Source organism: Procambarus clarkii, chromosome 36 (genome assembly GCF_040958095.1).
Source record: "Procambarus clarkii isolate CNS0578487 chromosome 36, FALCON_Pclarkii_2.0, whole genome shotgun sequence".
Taxonomy (NCBI): Eukaryota; Metazoa; Arthropoda; class Malacostraca; order Decapoda; family Cambaridae; genus Procambarus; species Procambarus clarkii.
Window position 1 is genome coordinate 8,289,141 of NC_091185.1, and position 21,238 is coordinate 8,310,378.

Below are 21,238 nucleotides of genomic sequence, written 5' to 3' on the forward strand. Positions count from 1 at the left end.
TATATATATATATATATATATATATATATATATATATATATATATATATATATATATATATATATATATATATATATATATATATATACACACAGTGGAACCTCTATTAACGAGTAATTACCTAAGTGTAATTACCTAAGTGTAGTTACAGGATGAGAGCTACGCTCGTGGTGTCCCGTCTTCCCAGCACTCTTTGTCATATAACGCTTTGAAACTACTGACGGTCTTGGCCTCCACCACCTTCTCACTTAACTTGTTCCAACCGTCTACCACTCTATTTGCGAAGGTGAATTTTCTTATATTTCTTCGGCATCTGTGTTTAGCTAGTTTAAATCTATGACCTCTTGTTCTTGAAGTGCCAGGTCTCAGGAAATCCTCCCTGTCGATTTTATCAATCCCTGTTACTATTTTGTATGTAGTGATCATATCACCTCTTTTTCTTCTGTCTTCTAGTTTTGGCATGTTCAATGCTTCCAACCTCTCCTCGTAGCTCTTGCCCTTCAGTTCTGGGAGCCACTTCGTAGCATGTCTTTGCACCTTTTCCAGTTTGTTGATGTGCTTCTTAAGATATGGGCACCACACAACAACTGCATATTCTAGCTTTGGCCTAACAAAAGTCATGAACAATTTCTTTAGTATATCGCCATCCATGTATTTAAATGCAATTCTGAAGTTAGAAAGCATCGCATAGGCTCCTTGCACAATATTCTTTATGTGGTCCTCAGGTGATAGTTTTCTATCTAGAACCACCCCTAGATCTCTTTCTTTATCAGAATTCTTTAAAGATTTCTCACATAATATATAGGTTGTATGGGGTCTATGTTCTCCTATTCCACATTCCATAACATGACATTTATTAACATTAAATTCCATTTGCCAGGTGGTGCTCCATATACTTATTTTGTCCAGGTCTTCTTGAAGGGCATGACAATCATCTAAATTTCTTATCCTTCCTATTATCTTAGCATCATCAGCAAACATGTTCATATAATTCTGTATACCAACTGGTAGATCATTTATGTACACAATAAACATCACTGGTGCAAGAACTGAACCCTGTGGTACTCCACTTGTGACATTTGTCCATTCCGATACATTGCCTCTGATTACTGCCCTCATTTTTCTATCAGTCAGAAAATTTTTCATCCATGATAGAAGCTTACCTGTCACCCCTCCAATATTTTCCAGTTTCCAGAACAACCTCTTATGTGGAACTCTGTCGAAAGCCTTTTTTAGGTCCAGATAGATGCAGTCAACCCAACCATCTCTTTCCTGTAATATCTCTGTGGCTCGATCATAGAAACTGAGTAAATTCGATACACAGGATCTTCCAGATCGAAAACCATACTGTCTCTATTAACGAGTTTTTCCAGTAACGAGCAAGCCACTCGCAGCAAATTTGTCTCTATTGACGAGCTCGCCTCTATTAACGAGTGAAACCACATGGCGCTTCCTAGCGTCTCACGGGTTCTCGCAAATTCTCGGACGCCTCCGACGCCAGTGTTGTTGTTGTATCTCACACGACAAGCATCCCTCTGGATTTATTTGAGCTTTTCTTTGGGTTTTTAGTGGTTTTGTGACTACAATTTGTAACACATGATGTCTCCAAAGAAGCTGCTTGCTAAAGATAGTGTTGTCAAGAGGAAGAAAGACTCAATTACTGTGGATTTTAAGAAGGAAATTATAGCAAAGCATGAGTGTGGTGTCTGTGTGATTGATCTCACAAGGAAGTATGGCAGGTCCTCATCAACAATTAACACCATTAGTAAGGGAATGAGGAGGCAAGGGAGGATGCTGCCTCTTCCACTGAGATCAGGGAAGTGTTTGGATTGTTTGAAAAGGTGAACGCATTCTTGGAAAAGCTGCCCTGATAAAGCAGTGACAACCCGGTGTGTGAAAATGTTTAATTAATTTATCACGTTGTGATAACACTTTATGAAAGTGTTATCACTTTCGCAGGTATATGTCGCTTGAACGTAACACACTTTTTTTCTCTTGAATGCACCCAAACACCGCGCTCAAGCGTCATTTGAGCAAATATTTCTATAAAATCCAATTCTTATCCGATCGACTTGGGGATTGTATACATGTTTGTCATGAAATTTCCGTTTTCTTTAATTACCACATTGCCTATTTGAGAAAACGGCATTGTATTGTATCTTTGTGGTAAGACTATTATATTGTCGACACAACGAGTGTAATCAACGTAGTTTTTTATTTGGTGCTGGTCTAACGCATCCTTGTGTGACATTTGAAATGAAATTTGGGGGAAATTCCCAAGAAGAGAGAGTCCACCTGACTCAGAGGTGGATTCTCCTTCCACACCATAACCCCTCTCCTCCTTCCCACCTCCCCATCGTCTCCCTCAAGCCAGCAACTACTCTTCATAAGGTAAAGTAAACATTAAAACACTACAACAAAATATTTATATTTACATGTGCAGTATTATATTTACATAAAAAAAAGTCATACAAGTATGGATGTTTTTGGGAGTGGAACGGATTAAATTTATATCCTTTATTTTAAATGGGGAAATTTGTTTCCAAAGACGAGTTTTCCAGGTAACGAGCTCGGTGCCAGAACGGATTAAACTCGTTAATAGAGGTTCCACTGTATATATATATATATATATATATATATATATATATATATATATATATATATATATATATATATATATATAATATATATATATATATATATATATAATAAAATGCTGAACTGTAATGTCAATCATGACCTTAAAAGCTTCCTAGAAGGTTGTAACAGATCCCATGAGCACCACACCAGAAACAAATACCTTTTTGATATTCCAAGAGTACGACTTAATCAAACTAGAAATGCTCTACAAATCAAGGGACCCAGAATGTGGAATGACCTTCCCAATCATGTTAAAGACTGTACCTCTCTCAACCAGTTTAAGATAAAAACTAAGTACTACCTAATTAACTCCCTGTAACCTACCTTACCCCTAAAATGTCTGTCATTTTAAACTATGCTGTTTGTTGACCAAATTGTATATTTGCTATTTTTCTGCCATGTTCCCCCCTTTTTTATTTTTATATTTTCTCAACATAATTTATACTCTAATCTCAATTAGTATTAGGTTTTAGTCTTTAGTGTTTTTCCTGCCTGAAAAGCTTTGCGTAATAGTGGCTTTAGGCATTGTATGTACTAGCTCTATCTATAAATCTATCAATGTTTGTATGACACCTTGTATGTATGTACTGTACTTTACCTGAATAAACATTTGAATTTTGAATTTTTTGAAAGCATATTTGTAAATATGCAAGTGAAAAAGTAATTTTATAAATAAGATGAAATAATTGGATGACACTTAAGAAAGAACAAAATTATTAGTAAATGAAATTTAAGATATGAGTAACACAAAAGTAACTTATTATCTATGGGAAAGTGTGAGTGAAATTAGTTACTTTGTATTGATTATTAGATATTAATTACATGTTATTAAGTAAATATTTCTTGTCTAAATTGCTGATTTATGTTGAGTAATTAAGGGTTACAGGTAATTGAGAGTGGGTAGATCCCCAGGCACAGACACCATAGGTGAGACATGGATAAATGAGTGAATAATAGTTACTAGGGCAGGGTAAGGTACATACTAGTAGTGTCTGAATTTGGAGAGAATACCTACTGTTTTAGAAACTTTTAGCTATATATTGTATATTTACCTGCCTTCTACCTGCTCTCACAAGTCAGGGGAGTGGCTGACTCCCCTGGGGAGTGGAGTAAATTCCCAGAACCCCATCAAACAGGTATCAAGCAGGTATGACCTCTCGTTCTGCTGTTCCTAGCTCTGAAGAATGCTACTTTGTTTATTTTGTCAATTTCCATCAGAATCTTATATGTTGTTATCATGTCCCCCCTTATCGCTCCTTTTCTCCAGTGTGGTTAGGTCCAGTCCCTTCAATCTTTCCTCATAGCTCAATCCATTCAGCTCCTGAACAAGTCTCATTGCATATTTTTGGACCTTTTCTACTTTATCCTTCTCCTTTTTTAGGTAAGAGTTCCATGCTTGGGGTGCATATTCAAGAGTGGGCCTCACCTTCACTGTATATAGGGTCTGGAAAGCTTGTTTATCCAAGTTTCTGAAGGATACACAGATGTTGGAAAGTATGCAGTTCCAGTGGCACAGTGGTAAAACACTCGCCTGTTGCTTCAGGAGCTCTTTGCCTTAGGTTCGTATCCTGGCCGAGGAGGATTGACTGGGCACCAATCCTTAACTGTAGCCTCTGTTCACCCAGAAGTAAACATCCAGGTTGTTAAATGATTTGGCAGGTCATATTCCAAAAAAAATTAGGATTAAGGACCTGCCTGAAATGCTGTGCATGCTAGTGGCTTTACAAGGAAGTAAGAATTCTTGTATATATAAATAAAATAAAATAAAAAATTTACCATATGCAACTGTTGTTATTCTGCTAATGTGTGCTACTGGCATCAGATTTGGGGTTATGTTCATTCCCAGGTCTTTCTCCTTTTCTGATTTGAAGTACAGTATTTGTCTTCCCATCATCCTATACTGTTGTACTGATCTTCGCACTCCTATTCCAATCCTCATAACTTTGCATTTACCTGTTCTAGGGGCTCATGTGTGCCAAGTCGTCCGCAGTGTTGTTTTGTCTAGCGAGCCTGTGGTCTACCCTCGTGCTCATGCTTTCCATGTCTGTGTCGCTCTGACAGCTGTTTTTAATAATGCTTTTGGCCAATATTTGGGTGCAATATTTGGGTTTTGGTGGGTTAATGGGGTCTTGGCGGCTTGGTATCTTGTCACTGTCCTTTGTTTCTCGGTGGCCTTGTGTTGCCCTGGGGCATCTGTCGTAACGTCGGACTCGCTTTTGAGTTGATACCTGCGATACTTCTGCTTCCCTGGTAAGTCCCCTGTTTTTTCCTGTCTCTGTGGGTAGTTAGCTCCAGGGGGCTAATGGGGCTTCCTCCAGAAAACCAGCACTGAATGTAATAAAATGCCAGTTTCTGGGTGAGCCCTTGGAAGCTCCCTGACACCATCCCTTAAGTTGGCGACTTTTCATAATTCCAGAACTAATCGTTGTCGTTCCGGCTGACCTGGGCCAGCTCCCCACTTTCCCCAATGAGGGAGGTGGTGAAGCTAATTAGCAGGGTCTGGTTTGCTATTTGTTTTCTGGTTGGGAGAGTTTTTTCACATTTTAAGGGTGCTGGTTTCGTTCTTCAGTCATGTAGTAATCTGTTTTGATTTGCCTGCCATTCTTAGTGCTACCCTGGTTGATGGCAAGATGATAAACTTCAAATGCAAGGTGTTCAGGGGCCATTTGCTCCCTGCGCGTTCCTGAGGGAGCCAGGTTCTGACTTGTGGTCCCAAGTAGATAACAAAAACTGCTACTGATGACACTCAAGTAGTATGTCACTTGATCAGTAATATAGTTTCAGGGAGCCTCTTGGGCTCACCCAGAAACTGGCATGTAATTACATTCAATGTTGGCTTTTTGCCCAGACATTCAAGCTCTAGGATTTTGGCAGTCCAACTGTGCTGGCAGCTTGGTACTTAGTCAACATACCCAGTCCATGCTGGATATTGTGGGGCTTTAGGGCAGTATGAAGATTACTTTCTGCAGCTTTTCAATGCCCCTGATGAGTACCCCTTTTGTTTTTTCTCTGTAGTGACATGGTACTAAGGAGCCACCAATAGGAGTCTTCCCAGAGAGGCAGTGTTGATTGTAATAAAATGCTTCTTTCTGGTAGGACCTTTCTACCAACCCTCTTGAAGGGCTTATTTTCGTTTTCATCTTCCTGACTAATGGATGTAGGAAGAAGGGTCACATTCCTTCTGTGGTGTGCAGGTGGAACGTACAAGAGAACTGCTTCACATCTGGATGATTGCTCATTTTGGGTCTTTGATTTCTAAATTTCTATGCTTAGTTTATCTTGCTGTTTGTATGTTTTGGTTCTCCCACCTTCTGGTGAATTTTTCTTGATTAGGGTAATCTTATATCTCCTGTTCCTTGCACTTGTTTAAAGGGGCAAGGTTTTAGCCTCTGGTCCCTGGTAAGTTTATATAATGATTCACAAGGGCCTGGGATGGATTGAAGCCATCAAGAACTCACCAGAAAGATAAATTTATTTGTTCGCTTCTGATTTTTTAATGTTATATGTTGTTGTGAGTGACCTGGAGGTGGTGTAGCCTGGAGCTTCAATGACCTGTAGCTTGAGTGACCTGGAGGTGGATTGATCTGGAGCTTTGAATGACCTGGGGTTTGAAGATAATAGAGGTGGAATGACCTATAGGTGCAGCAATCTGGAGCACAAATTATCTGGAGTTGGAGTGACCTGTAGCAAGAGTGGCCTAGAGATGGAGTGATGTAGAGATGGAATAACCTGTAGATTGAGTGACCTGGAGGTGAAGTGTTTTGAAAGTGGAACAATCTGGAGTATGAATTAACTGATGGTGGAGTGACCTAGAGATGAAATGACCTGAGCTTAAGTGACAAAGATGGAATGACCTGAATTAGAAACTAGTTTTATGTTATGTAATCTTCATGGTTGGTATTACCTTCGGTACATTGTGCGGACCCTACAGTGCCCTCATTCCTACTTGTGCTACATCTTGACTCTTGCTCCAGGTGACATGCCTTCTCGCTCTCCATTGCAGTCTTTTACAGCATTGATTACCCGTCTGCTGACTTCTCTGTCTGTACACGTTAACATCCAGAATGATATCTGGGAATTTCTGATTACATGATCCATGCCCGATGGTAATAAGTAGTTTTCCAGACATGGCACTTTCTTTTTTGATAATTCTTTATTTAAGGTAAAAGATGACACAATCAATTTTGAAACTAATTTAAAGCAAACTAGGAGAGTTCAAAGCCACTCATACTGTTTAGGCTTAGCTAATAAGAATCAATCCTATAATATTTCTTTCCTAAGATTTGTGATGGTGAGAAGTGGCTGTAATAGATACTGATATTTTTGATACTGTATCTAGGTACAACAATAATGTGATGTAAACCAATTTGGAGACATCAACAATCGTGTCTATGAAACAAAGTCAGTCAGTTTTGAATATTTTATTGTTATTACTATACTATAATTTACTATTTACAGATCTACAATAATATTACTATAATTTTTGCCAAGTTGGCTGTCAAAGATTAAAGTAAGTGCTTTAAAGCTTATTACAGTAATACTTTCAAATGCACACAGTAATAAATCCACTCTAGCTCAAAATTAAAACCTAAGCTAATGTAACAACTTCATACAGTAAACACTATTGACTCCAGTGGCATGTGGAGTAGGAAACTTTATTACATATAAGTTGCTAAAACACTCAATGAATTATGTGCTTAATAAAAATAAAATTTTATACCTGATTAAATGAAATAGCTTCAGTATTATTACTCTTATACAGGGACAATAAAAAATAACAATTTGAGAGATTAATTAAATGGCAAATTATGAGCCAGGTGAAGAAGCAGTGCTTGTATTGACACGCACAGTCCAGCACTAGGCGGCCGTGTGTACGCTCTGTCTGGTTACATCTAATATCACAGATAAAGAACAAGACTGGAACATATAGAAATTATTAACAATTACATCAGAACTAAAATATGAATAGGTAGACTTCTCATTTATTACTTACTGTATTTAGATTCAGCAAATACTACAATTTCTTGCAGTGCAATTTAAAAAATACAGTGCTATGGTTACAAGGAAGCAGTCTAGCAGTTAACTTTTTCATGGCTTACTTTTAAGATTTATGTCCCAGACCCTTCATTAAATAAGTAATAGAATTTACAGATAATAATTTTTTCAGTTAATAGTACAAGTTAATGTTATTTGGTAACGTGTGCGAGTGTATAGGAAATCTAAAACTACTTGAACAATCCAAAACAAACGAGAAATTCTTGCAAGATATATGGAGTCTTTTGTCTCAACTACATTTATTGTAGGACAGTCAACTAAAACTAATGTTTTTTCTATAATATACATCACACATTGTGAAAGTTATAAGTCAACTATAATAAGAGTTGTTAATGTACACACCATACACTGGGAAATGCCTTGTGGATAGCAACAGGTGGTTGAGGATAGCAACAAGTAGTTAATGATAGTAATAGGTAATTGATGGTAGCAATAGGTAGTTGAAGATAGTCACAGGTAGCTGAGGATAGCAGCAGGTAGTTGACAATAGCAACAGCTAGTTATGGATACTAACAGGTAGTTGATGATAGCAACAGGTAGTTCAGGATAACATTATTTAGTTGAGGATAACGATAGGTAGCTCAGGATAAGAACAGGTACTAGAGGACAGCACTAGGTACAGTAGTTGACAATAGCAACAGGTAATTGACAACAGCACCAGATACTTGAGAATAACATGATGTCGTTGGGCAAGCATCACCAATGACTTGGTTGTCGGAGATACATTGGCCAGAGTTACAGGGGTGTTCATTGGTGATTGCCTCAATGGATCACTGCTACTGGCACTACATCATGACTGGATCTGTTGTGTGACTGTGGGGTGGGGTGTAGTAAGTGGTTCCGTTGAGTGACCATGGTGGTGTAGTGACTGGTTCTGTTGAGTGACCATTGTGGTGTAGTGACTGGTTCTGTTGAGTGACCATGGTGGAGTCACATGTAGGTGACTTGTTCTGTTTAATAACTATGGTGGTGAAGTGGCTAGTTGTGTTGAATAACTATGGGGGCTGTAAACTGGGAAAACTGTGTAATGACTGGCAGCAGGCTGTGCCGTCACAGCTCAGGGGGTGAGGGAGGTCTTTATATATTGACCTTCCTCAGGGGTGAGGGAGGTCTTTATATATTGACCTTCCTCAGGGGTGAGGGAGGTCTTTATATATTGACCTTCCTCAGGGGTGAGGGAGGTCTTTATATATTGACCTTCCTCAGGGGTGAGGGAGGTCTTTATATATTGACCTTCCTCAGGGGTGAGGGAGGTCTTTATATATTGACCTTCCTCAGGGGTGAGGGAGGTCTTTATATATTGACCTTCCTCAGGGGTGAGGGACTGAGGGAGGTCAACATGTATGTCTTTCCTCCACTACAGAGTGCACATATATCTAGGTGATAGATGTTGAGTCCTCCACAAGGTGTATATATATGTGTAATTGACAGGTGTCAACCACCACCACCACATGGTGCACATATGTTCAGGAGACAGGTGTAGGTGCACACACACATGTAGGTGATGGGGTGTCGACCACCCTCCCCACCAGAAGGTACACATACATGTAGGTGACAGGTGTCACCCACCCTCACAAATTGCACACAAGTTTAGGTGACAGAATGGAACATCTAGCCACTATAAGAAGAAGAGCGCCCTAGCGAGAGAGAGAATTGCTGAGGTGGGGTTTCCAAGCCACTCTGAAGGTCAGGCTGGGTAGTGCATGATTATGTGAAGGGCTCGAGTTAAAACCTCTCTACAAGTCGCTACTTTACATGAACTGTTGCTAATGTACGGCATGCAAGTTTGTACAAACACCAATGTACAGTTATATGAACCTGGTTAGGGTGATGGCTTAACCTCGAGAATTATATCCTCTTGTTACTTGACTAGGGTGTGAACGTTATTTTCAGACGTCACATTAGAGCAGCACATCCATACACGTGCTCGACTAGGGTGATAACTAAGGCACTGTCGGAGATATCTCGCCCCATTGAAAGGCTAAGACACACAAGCTGTGCCTGGGTTAGGGTGTTTCTGTATCTTATAAAACACTCCATAAGAAACATGACTTTAGTGACTTTAGTGAAGTGAAGTTATAAAGACAATAAAAAGTATCTTCTGAATTCTACACTTACATGGTTATAGACTAGCAAGAAAGTTCTTACCTCTAATATTAACCTTGTCAGTCCATTCTCCCAATGTAACAAGCATCCAATTTTTATGGTTGACCTTAAAATATGTACATGAACTAGCACTCGTCCTGTAACCTCTTGACAATGCTTGGCTTTCGGTCCTGATTGATATATAATAGTTCATTGTGTCGTGTGTGTACAGGCAGTGTATATTTTAGGCTTATTTTGAGGTCTCTCCCAAAGTTGAATTACTGATCCTCTCTAGGATGCAACCCCACAACAAGCTGACTAACTCCTGGGTACTTATTTACTGATATGTAAACATTAGGCGATAGGAAATGCGCCCAACCATTTCTGTCCCCACCCAGGATCCAAACCCAGAATTCCCGATTGTGAATTGAGAACGAAGCCGCCTGTATATGGACCATATATGTATAATTTCCATGTTGTTTTTCTTTGCATGCAAATCTCTACCCATGTAGTGTGAGAACTTGTAGCAGCTTGGATTTAGGATACAAAAGAACAGTAGCTGGAAAATGTTATGCAGGTGTTTGCAGTATGCACGAGATATTCCAAAGTAATCTACACGATATTTTACTGCAGTGGAGCTCCAGCTGTTTGGCAATAATTTAGATGAAGTCATGGCTGGAAGGGTCTCATAAAAGAAGGTAGTCCAGCCTTTAACTAGACCAGAGAGTAGGCGTAGTAGGGGTCGAGCTCAGTGTCACAGATGTCGTACCATTTATGATGGACGTAGGAAGGTCCCACAACATTGTTGTTGCGCAGTTGGTCATGGGGATTGAAGGTCACCAGCTCCCAGTAGAGGCGGTCCTGCTGACACACGAATCATGGTAAGGTAAGGTAATTATCAAGAGACCCAATTAAGCCAGTATCATTATGAAGTACTGTACTGTACTTGCAAGGTAAATGATAAAAGAATGAGAGCTGATAATGACAGCAAGATAAGAGTTGGGATTTTCTGCGTATGGAAGAAAACACGCACATAGAGTGGGGGACTTGTTTATTTTAATAATAATAAATAATTATAATGTATTATATATATAAGAATAGATTCATTCAATTACAAATAATATTTACATTTATAATTAGTAATTTAATGTTCCTTTATTTAAATTTACCCTAATTACAATTATTGGTATATAATTCTTAGCTATCTTCATGTACCTAGGCGTATCACTTTGGGGGATCCGCCCCCTCCCCATCCGGCCCATTGGCCCCGTGAGGGGGCTTGGTGGTCGGCTGCCGGAGTGTGATGCTCCATGGGACAGTCCTCTGTCCTTTTGTGGCCTTATGCTCCTGCTGCTGTCTTCTCCAATTGTGCCAGATCGCTTTTCCTTTTCCTTATGTTTCGTTTTTCTCCCCTCTTCTCCTATCTGCTTGTCGTTTCCTGCCGACCTTTTGCTTGTTTTGGTTATTCTTTTGGTCTTCTTCTATTTTTACGCCCGGGTGCTTGAGGAGGCATATCCTTGCACCCGTAGAACTGTAGTACCCAACGTCGAGAGCGAGGGGAACCTTTTATTGTCAATCCTCCTTTCATCACTGAGTCCGATCTCGATGGACTGATGGCTCTTAAGGTGGAGTTTGTGGGGCGTATACTCACGACGCACCCCTAGCGGGCCCCGACATGATCGGCGATAGCTTCTTGTTGGGTGTCCTGCCTCTATGTGGCTCCATGGTGGGTATGGGGGGCACATTCGTTAATGAATGTTTTTCTTTTCGTACCAAGTCACATTCTGTTCCTCTTTTACCTTCTCAGGCTCGTGGGGTGGGTGACCAAGCCCCCGAGTCGGACCATATTAGAAGACCAGGCTCTGTAGCCCCAGCTGCTTTGGGCCCCGACCTTGCTCCTCCTTTGACCTCTCTGACTACTCCCCTCGGCTCCCCTCCCTCCTCTGTGCTTGGGTCGAGCCCCAAACCCCCAGTGGTTACCACCTCGTTCCCTGGCATGGCTGAGTCTCTAGTTGTGACTACTGTGCCTTTTAACCCCTCTCTCTCTCTGGGGGTTCTTAACGCCATCCTCGACACGACCGCACTCACTCGATTCCTTCCCGTACTGATGCATATCAGGCCTTGTTTGGTCCCGTTTCATGGACCAAATACTTTGATCTCCTCCCTCTTGATTCTGCACCTCCTGATGATTTCTCCCTTCATAAGCACCTTGTTGATTCCGTAGATGCCTCTTACTTTCCACCCCACCCGTCTCGGTGCACGTGTTGTTGCTGCTGCTCCTCAGGATGCAGCCTCCAGCTTGGCCGCCTTGTCCTGCCTTGGCGAAACCCCTGTTTGAGCCTCCAAGAACGCTCGGTTGAATGCCAGTGTTGGCACTATTCTCCTCCCACTCCATGTTGCTACCGGTGTTCAGAATCTCCAGGGCTGCCACGAAGATATTCGTCATATCCTCGATGCCCAGGGCCATTCTGTCCTCCTGGTGGACACGTTTACTCGTCCCCCTCGTGGTCGTCGCCGTCAACCCCTTCGGGTTGTGAAGATTACCTTTGATGGTAGGACCCTTCCACCCTCTGTCATTCTTTCTGGTGCCAGGTGCTCCGTCCAGGAGTACATTCCCTCTCCTCGACTCTGTAATAAGTACTGGAGATTTGGGCATGGTTCCCTCCGCTGCTCTGGAACTGTCTCTCTCTCTGTCCTTTGTGTGGGGGCGATAGTCACTCTAAGTCGGAATGTACTTCTTCCCAGGCTCGCTGCCTCAATTGCGGTGAGGCCCACCCTACCTTCTCCTGTGCGTGTATACATTACAAGCTTGAGGCAGCCGTCCTCAACTTGAAGCACCGAGAGCATTTATCTTTTCCTGAGGTGAGGCGCCAGGTTCGCCGGCTCCCACCTTATGCTAATGTCTCTTATGCTCGCATGTTGCGCTCTTCCTCTCTTCGTCCTTCCCACCTTCCTCAGACTCAAAACCGTTTCCAGGCCTTGGACCCTGATACACCCACCGCTCCCTCCTCTGTTCCTTTGAGGTCTGTCCCCAAGGGTCACCCTCCTGGTCCTCTGTCTGGGGTGCCCCTTCTTTCTGTCCAGTCTGTCATATCTCCTGTGTCTTCTTCGTCATCTCCCTCCGATCCTCCTTCCCATCCTTCTCCTCCGTCTATTGGCCCTCCACGCCGCCTGTCAGTACGGGCTGATGTCCATCGCTCTCCCAACGGCCATCAGGTATGCTCTCGTTCAGCTTCTCCTGTTGGGACGCTGGAATCCCTTGCCCAGTACGTAGTTGCTGGGACACCTGTCTCTTTGAGTCAGAAGCGTAAGCCTCGCTCCTCTTCTTCCTCCTCCTAGGTGGGTAAAAAGGCTTCGCTTTCTTCCTCACCCCTACTTCTGACACTCTCGCTCCGTCCCCTCCCGTTTTGGTGGTTACGCCCCCTGTTCGTGCTATGAAGGTCTCTTTGACTCCTGCTTTCCTCTCGCTTGGTGCCCTTGTTGAGGTGCATCCCCTGGTTTCTGCCCCTCCTGCTGCTGTCCTTGACCCTCGGTTATCCCCCCCTCTTCCTCCTCCAGACCCTACTTGTCCGCCCCTGGTCAGTCCTCTAGCTACCATCCTTCCTTCTTTACTCAGTTTACCCATGCCCTCTAATCCTGACTTCGCTGACCCTGACCCTGATCCTGCCCTTCTTTAACGTACTGTGTTCCCTTTTTGCCTTTATTTCTTCGTTGTTTTCTGTTGCTGTCCTTCCTCTTCTTGTCGATGTCTATTCTTCAATGGAACGTTTGTGGTTACTACACCAATTTCCTCGAACTCCAGCTTCTGATTTCGCAGTTTTCACCCCTTTGTGTCTGTCTCCAGGAGCCAATGCTTGGTGCTCGTCCTGGTCACTTTCGTGGCTATTCCTTTCTCTCCCCCCCCCCCCCCCAGCTGTTGCTGGGGCTCTTAAACTCTTCTGCTCTCTTGATTCGCTCTGATGTTCCCTTTGTCCCATTACTTTTTCCTTCGCCTCTCCATTGTTCTGCTGCTTGTATCTTTGTGAGGAAATGGTACACCGTTTGTTCCATTTATCTCCCCCCCGAGTGTCCCGCTTTCTTTTTCCGATCAGAAACACCTACTGGACTCCTTGCCGGAGCCTGTACTCCTGCTGGGTGATTTCAATTGCCGTCATTCCCTTTGGGGTGATGTTCTGATGAACACTCGGGGTCGCCTTCTTGAGCCGTTCATCCTCTCATCTTCCCTGTCTCTTCTGAATTCTGGCGAGTCCATGCATTTGGACTCTCGGACTCGCACCCTTTCCTGTCTTGATCTTTCTCTTTGCTCGTCTTCTCTTTACTTAGATTTCACGTGGCAGATTCTTGATGACCTCCATGGCAGTGACCGTTTCCCCATCCTTGTTACATTTTTCTCTTTTCACCCTCTCCTCTCCTTCTCTAGGTGGCAGTTTGCTAAGGCAAACTGGAACCTATTTACCCTCAGTGCTGCTCTCTCTGACCTCTCCCTTCTGCCTCTCTCTTGCTCTCTCCTCCTTTTTCATGATACCGTCTTCGACGCTGCCCTCCGCTCTATTCCTCGCTCTTCCGCTCGGGGCCCACGGAAGTGCATTCCCTGGTGGAATACAGACTGTGCTCGAGCTGTCCGCTGTAAGCGTGCAGCCTGGAAAAGACACCGACGCCGGCAGACGGCCGATTCTTTTATTTTGGAAGGCGAGTGCGGTGGCCTGTAGGGCCATCCATATGGCTAAACGTGAATGTCTTATGTCTCCACCATTACGTCCGAAACTCCTCTGCCGCAGATCTGTAAGCGTATTCGCAAGATAGCGGGTAAGTTCATTCCCGATGCTTCACCGGTCCTTCACCTCCATGGTACTCTTGTGGCAGATCCGTTGCAGGCCGCTACCGAACTGGGTTCCCACTTCTCTTCTGTTAGCTCTGGTCTTCTTCTTCCCCAATCTTTTCTTCTTCCTAAACCTGTCCTTGAATCTCATCCTTTAGATTTCTGCACTCTTCTTCGACTTCCCTATAACGATCCCTTCTCTCTCTCTGAACTTCGTTCTGCCCTGACCCTCTGTAGTTCTACGGCGGCGGGCTCCGATGGCATTCATTATGAGATGCTTCACCATCTCTCTCTGTGCACGTCTCAGTATTTACTGAGTCTATATAATCAGATCTGGGAGTCGTCGTCAGTCTCTGAGGACTGGCTCGATGCTGTTGTCCTCCCTTTTCGCAAACCAGGGTCTCTGGGAACATCCCTAAGGACTTTCGCCCTATTGCCCTCACAAGTTGTGTCTGCAAACTCTTTGAACGTATGGTTAACGTTCGTCTGATGTGGTTCCTGGAACACTATCACCTCCTCTCCCCTTCTCAATTTGGTTTCCGCAAGTGCCGCAGCACAACAGATGTCCTGGTGAACTTGGAGGTCTATATTCGTACTGCTTTTGCTGCGAAGACCTCCGTTGTTGCCGTTCTTTTTGACCTGGAAAAGGCTTACATCATCACTTGGCGATATCATATTCTATTCCAGCTTCATTCTTTTGGCCTTCATGGCTATCTCCCTCTCTTTCTCTGCAGCTTCTTCTCTTGTCGTTCCTTTCGGGTGAGGCTTGGTACCTCTCTCTCTGCCTCTTTTCAGCAATACGAAGGTGTGCCCCAGGGTAGTGTTCTGAGCACTACTCTTTTTATGGTTGCCCTCAATGGTCTTCTTTCCTCTCTTCCTTCAGGTGTTTTCTCCGCTCTCTATGTCGATGATCTTACCCTTTGCTGTCAGGGTGATGATTCGCCTCTCCATCAATGCCGGCTTCAACTTGCGATTGATGCAGTGTCGTCTTGGGCCACCGATCATGGCTTTAAGTTCTCTACTACTAAGACTTGTGCCATGACTTACTTGGAAACGGGTCGTTCTTCGTCCCTCTTTGTCACTTTATGGTCATCCCCTTGAGTATAAAGATTCCTTGAAGCTTTTCGGGTTATTCTTTGACACTCATTTGTCTTGGTCTCCCCATATCTCTTACCTCCATGTTGAGTGCTCTAAGGCCCTTACCCTCCTTCAAGTATTGTCCCATACTTCTTGGAGAGCGGATAGGCGCACTCTACTTGCTTTACATTCCTCTCTCATCCTATCTAAGCTCGATTATTGTTGCCCTGCTTACTCGTCTGCTTCTCCTACTCTTCGCCGTCTTGATGCTTTACACCATATTGGGTTGCACCTCCATTCTGGTGCCTTTTGTTCAACTCCCATCCTCAGGTTGTATGTTGACACTGGCTTCCTATCTCTCCAGGACCGCCGTGATCGCTACTGTCTTCGCTACCTTGCACAGTCCTTGCAACATCCTTCGTCTCGCCTCTGTCGTGCTTTAACTTTTACCCCTCTTGCAGTTCCTGTTCCTCTTCACCACCTCCCTCTTTCTGTCCGGTTATCTCTCTTAGAGGATTCTCTTTCAGTTTGTATTTCTAATATTTCTACTCGTATTGTTCCTTCTTTGCCCCCGTGGAGAGTCCCCCTTCTGCATATTTGTACTTCCTTGACCCGCATCACTAAAGCTTTTAACCCTCCTATGGTTCTAAAACGCCTTTTCCTTGAGCACTTTTCTTCTCCCACTTCGTTTCCATCTTCACCTATGGGTCTAAGTCTGCAGACGGTGTTAGCTACTCTGTTGTTTTTCCTGATTGCACTTACATGTGTCGTTTACCTCCGGAAACTAGCATCTTCACAGCGGAACTTTATGCTATTCTCTATGCTTTTTGTCTCCTTTCTCATTGTCAATCTTCCTGTGTTGTTGACTCTCATAGTGCTCTCGTGGCTCTCTGATCCTTTAATCCGGTTTGTCCAGTGGTTGTCGAGATCCAGCATTGGCTGTTTCTTGTTCACAGTAAATTTAAGTCGGTTGAGTTTTGTTGGGTTCCCAGCCATGTTGGTGTCTCTTTAAATGATCGCGCGGATGCTGCCGCCAGGGAAGCTGTCCACTCGTCCCATCTCTCGTAAAGGTACAGTATTCCTTATTCCGACTTTTACCCGGCTATGCATTCCTCCATCCTTACCCGTTGGCAGGCTTGTTGGTCGTCTGTTACTAGTAACAAACTGCGTACTCTTAAGAGTTCGTGGCCGTTCTCCTACCACCGTTTCTGGCGATGGAAAACGGCTCTGGCGAGGTTGCGTATTGGCCATACTCGCTTAACTCATGGTCACTTGATGGAGCGCCGCCCTGCTCCATATTGTTCTAATTGCATTGTTCCTCTTACGGTTGTGCATGTCCTTGTTGAATGTCCTGACTTCCGGGACAAGCATGTGTCTTGTTTTCCGACTGTCTCCCGCTGTCTCTTGTCCCTCGATAGTATTCTTAGTGACTCGGATACTTTTGATATTATTCGCCTTATGTGTTTCTGTTCTCATATTGGCATCCTTGGTGATATTTAGCGCCCTCTGATTATCCCGCACATTTGATGATGCTATATAGCCTTCCCGGTTTGGTGCCTTTTTTTTTATACTATTTCTGGTGTGGTGCCCATGGGTTCTGTTACAACCTTCTAAAAAGCTTTTAAGGTCAGGATTGACATTACAATTCAGAGTTTTAAATACATAGAGTACACATGAGAAGATGTGCAGTGACTTAATATCTGACAAATTCGGAGATTTGAGTAAGGGTACAGAGTGCTGTCTGGGGCCAGAGTTAGATATTGTTCTAATAGGAGCTTTGTGTTGGGTAATTAGAGGACGTAAATGATTTTGGGTTGTAGAACCCCAAGCACAAATACCATAGTTGAGATAAGGATAGATGAGAACAGGGCAGGGCGAGGAACATAATATGTGATCTTAGAAAGAATGCCAACAGTTTTAAACTTTTTTTTTTTTTTGCTATATTTAGAATGTGTCCCTGGAAATTCAGCTTGTTATTGATGAGGACACCAAGGAATTTACCATCAACTTTACTACTGATTTGTATATTGTTTATTCTTAGATTAATTTCATTTGAGGATTTATTACCAAACAAAATATAGAAAATTTTGTCAATGTTATGGGTGAGTTTGTTAGCAGGCAGCTGACGGTGCCTGGAATGGACAGCCGGTACATTCCACCAGTTAGCCTCGAGCTGGAGGCGAGTAAGTAGATGGGTAGCAAGGAGATGCACTATCCGTTAAAGCTGGCGGCAGAGGACGAGAAGACGTTTGTAGTTCAGGGGCCATAACCCCGACTCGGCATGGAGAGAGAGAACTGTCGAGGAGGGCATAGCCCCTAGCGTTCAGCAAAGGACACCATTTTGGATGGGATCCAGATCGTTGCCAAGACAGATGTTGAGCCATAGACTTCACTCACATACATGATCTTGCTACGAACGAAGGCCTTGTAGAGAGCTAGGAGCGACTCCCGCGAAGCCCCCATGCCGCACCAAAGAGCTGTTTCAGGATGTTCTCGCGGTGAAGGCATGAGGCCCGAAGTTAATCCACATCATGCCTTAACGTCAGCCGAGGCCCATCTAGAACGACCCCTAACCACCTATGTTCCATGGCGATTGGGAGCCGATTGCCTCCAACGGTCACCACTGGCTGGTCTGGCAAGCGGGTCCAGGTGAAGCTCATGATGCTTCCCCAGCACAAGTGCAGAGAATACCGTCACGACGTCTTGCAGGGAGCCTTGTGCCTCCAAGAGTGGCACCATCCACCACGAGGGTTACGTCATCAGCATAGGCTAAAACCTGGGCACCCCGGAGCACAGGGAGATCTGACAGAATAATAGCGGGCTGAGAATTGTTCCCCGGAGGACACCATGCGAGATAGGGTGGAACGTGAAGATAACTCCTCCAACCGCCACTTTGAATGGATAGCTCTGTAGATAGTTTTGGTACCACTCCAACGCCGGACCAGAGAGACCTAGTCAAGCCAGGCTCTGAAGGACAGCAGAATGAGACGCAGAGTCAAATGCACTCTTGATGTCGAAGAATGCTGCAAGGAGCACTCTTCTCTGGCGATAAGTATCAATTATTCGATGTTCCAAGGATAGGAGGCAGTCTAATGTGCTTCTTCCTGGCCGAAATCTACTGAAACCCTCAGGTAGGAGACCTGAGGTTTCCACCACCCATTGTAACCAGGTGAGAACAAGACATTCCATCAGTTTCCAGAGACATGGAAGCAGACTTATGGGTCGATATGAACTCGGGACAGATGGATCCTTCCCCGACTTGGGCAATGGAAAAAGAATGGCGTGTTTCTGCGCACAACCTCTGGAACAGCTCATGTCCAGGGGTCCCCACTGCTTTATGATTGATATCCAACTGGAGGATCTCGAGATATACCGGTCAACTCTTGGACGTAACCTTGTAATAGCCATGGCTTAAAAGGTAGCGAGGTGCGACAGAGCACCCACCGTCAACTCTGTCTGTTTGGCCTGTTTTACTGCAGTTTGCACAGAGTGCTGCATTTGGCAGGTGAGGTGACTGTGGCCCAATAGATGACAAGCATAGCATCATAACACAGGAAAGTTATAGGGCTGGTTCTGACACGAGATCCATTGTAGTGCCACCTGGTCAGGTAGGGGCTTATCGCACTTTTCACGGACCATGGATGTCGGCCCTGCTGCTGTGCGAATCCTGGTAACTTCCAATAATCCCACTGATGCACCCCCTAACACCTGCAGAGCAGCCTGGATGTCATCCATTTCAACACTTGGGTCAATTGGGCCAATCTTCCCATACCGGGCCCCGAGACTCCTCCTGCGACAATATCTGTCGGCACCTGAAAGGCCAGTCCACCAACTTGATAATGTCGGATATACAGATGTGCAACAGAACCTCCTTTCTGATGTGTAGCTTCAGTGCTGCACTGCTACCCAGGGTACACATGGTCTCAGGCAGGCAATATGACCACAATACCAAAGCCTCAATTGCTGCACTTAAGGTACGAGGATTTGCAAACACACACTGACCTGTTGCTGACTGGATTAGGATAACCACAAATGAGGAATGAGGTACCACAGGAGGAGGGTCTTCTGAAGGCGAAGACATTCTCTTAGCATCTCGCTCTGGGGCAGCATCAGCCGACTCATTTTCCAACAGACGTTTGTCTCTCTGGGACATGCTGTCAACGTCCATGGAGCCCCCCTGCTCAGGGAGGCGTAGATCAGGGAGGCATCCATTAGGCCTCCCCTGGTGCTGGGAGCCCCTGGGTAACTGCAGGGAGTGCACACTTGCCCAAAGAAGCCAGCTGAATTCAAAGTTGAGCTCCGGATGAGGTGAGAAAAGAAAGCACAGCCTGGAGCTATCAGTCTGCACACCAAGATGGCCGACCCTACCAGAGCTCTTATTTACATGCTGGCCAGTGACCAATGCGCTTGCCTTGGAAGCTTGGGCATCGGCTGCCTTCTTGAAGTTGTTTGCGCCGATTCTGAAGGAAGCAATGTCTCTGTTCTTTTCTTCTCACCCCGTGTACTGACAGGCAGTGCTCGTCTACTCTTTGGAATCTGCTTGGGCCATGGTTCTTAGATTTTCGTCCCCTTTTTGTTCGTTGCTGTTTGCAGAGTCTGCGATGGTGCATTTTCTGTGGGCGTCTTCGTTTAGTTGCCGTCCTAAGTCGAACTTATTGGTTCTCTGGGGATGCGATGGTGGTCCTGCCAGAAAGGGTTGTGCCAGGGCTCTTTTTTTTCAGTTGTCATAAGCCAGTGACGTCTAGTCGGTGCAGTGCTTGCTCTGAACATTCATCGGGCTCTCGTAAGGGTCATAGATAATTTCGTGGTTCACCCTGTTTATGGGGTGATGGGGGGGGGGGGGGGAGGCTCACGCTGTTTGCTCACTCCTGGTCCCACGATTCATAGGCGTTACGGGTCTTTTCCTCTGGCCTGTGGTGGCGTTGAGTGGCTCTTCCTTCGGGAAGTTCAGGACAGGCCTCTTTCCCTGCGCCCTGTTGAGTCATCCTGGAGTGGGTACATTTGGGCGTGGTCGAAATTATGGTGTCCCTGAGGTGCGTTTCCCGCCTGTTTCCAGTTCCGAAACAGGACTATGCAGACCTGACGTTCATTTGGGACTTGTACCATCTGAACCCCTGGGTCTTTTGCCCTTCCTTTCCGATGGTCACTGTCTCTGGACTTCCAGGACACGTATTGGCATGTCCCGATTCATCCAGGATTCAAGGACTGGCTCAGTTTTGTCATGGGACGGCACGCTTAATGTTTTCGTTGCCTTCCATTTGGCTTGAATCTGGCGCCTCGTGTTTTTACACACCTTAATCTTGTCATGGTGACCCATTTGCATCTGTTTGCATCAAACACGGAGACAAGCCGGTCCGCGTATCTGCTCGCCAGAGGTTTGGTTCTTTCCCAGCTCGCCGGGTTTGGGTTCTTGGTGAACTGGCGTATGTCCCATTTGTTTCCCTCTAAGGTTTGGACTTGGCTGGGTCTTGTTTGGGAATCTTGAAGCACATCCTTGTCTCTCCCTCCAGCAGCATTGCTGCGGCTGCAGTCCTGCCTTCGGCTGTTTTTGGAGGGCACCTG

General features: G+C 44.5%; 1 protein-coding gene across 1 annotated transcript in view; it reads right to left on the reverse strand.

The window, feature by feature from the left end:
* Positions 1-7,046: 7,046 nt before the first annotated feature.
* The window catches only part of LOC123756091 (uncharacterized), a 133,168-nt gene continuing 118,976 nt past the window's right edge, over positions 7,047-21,238 (reverse strand). The window contains exon 12 of the mRNA XM_045739079.2: positions 7,047-10,641. Coding sequence (XP_045595035.2) covers positions 10,495-10,641 — 147 coding nt within the window. The 3' untranslated portion in view covers positions 7,047-10,494. The remainder of the gene's footprint in view (positions 10,642-21,238) is intronic.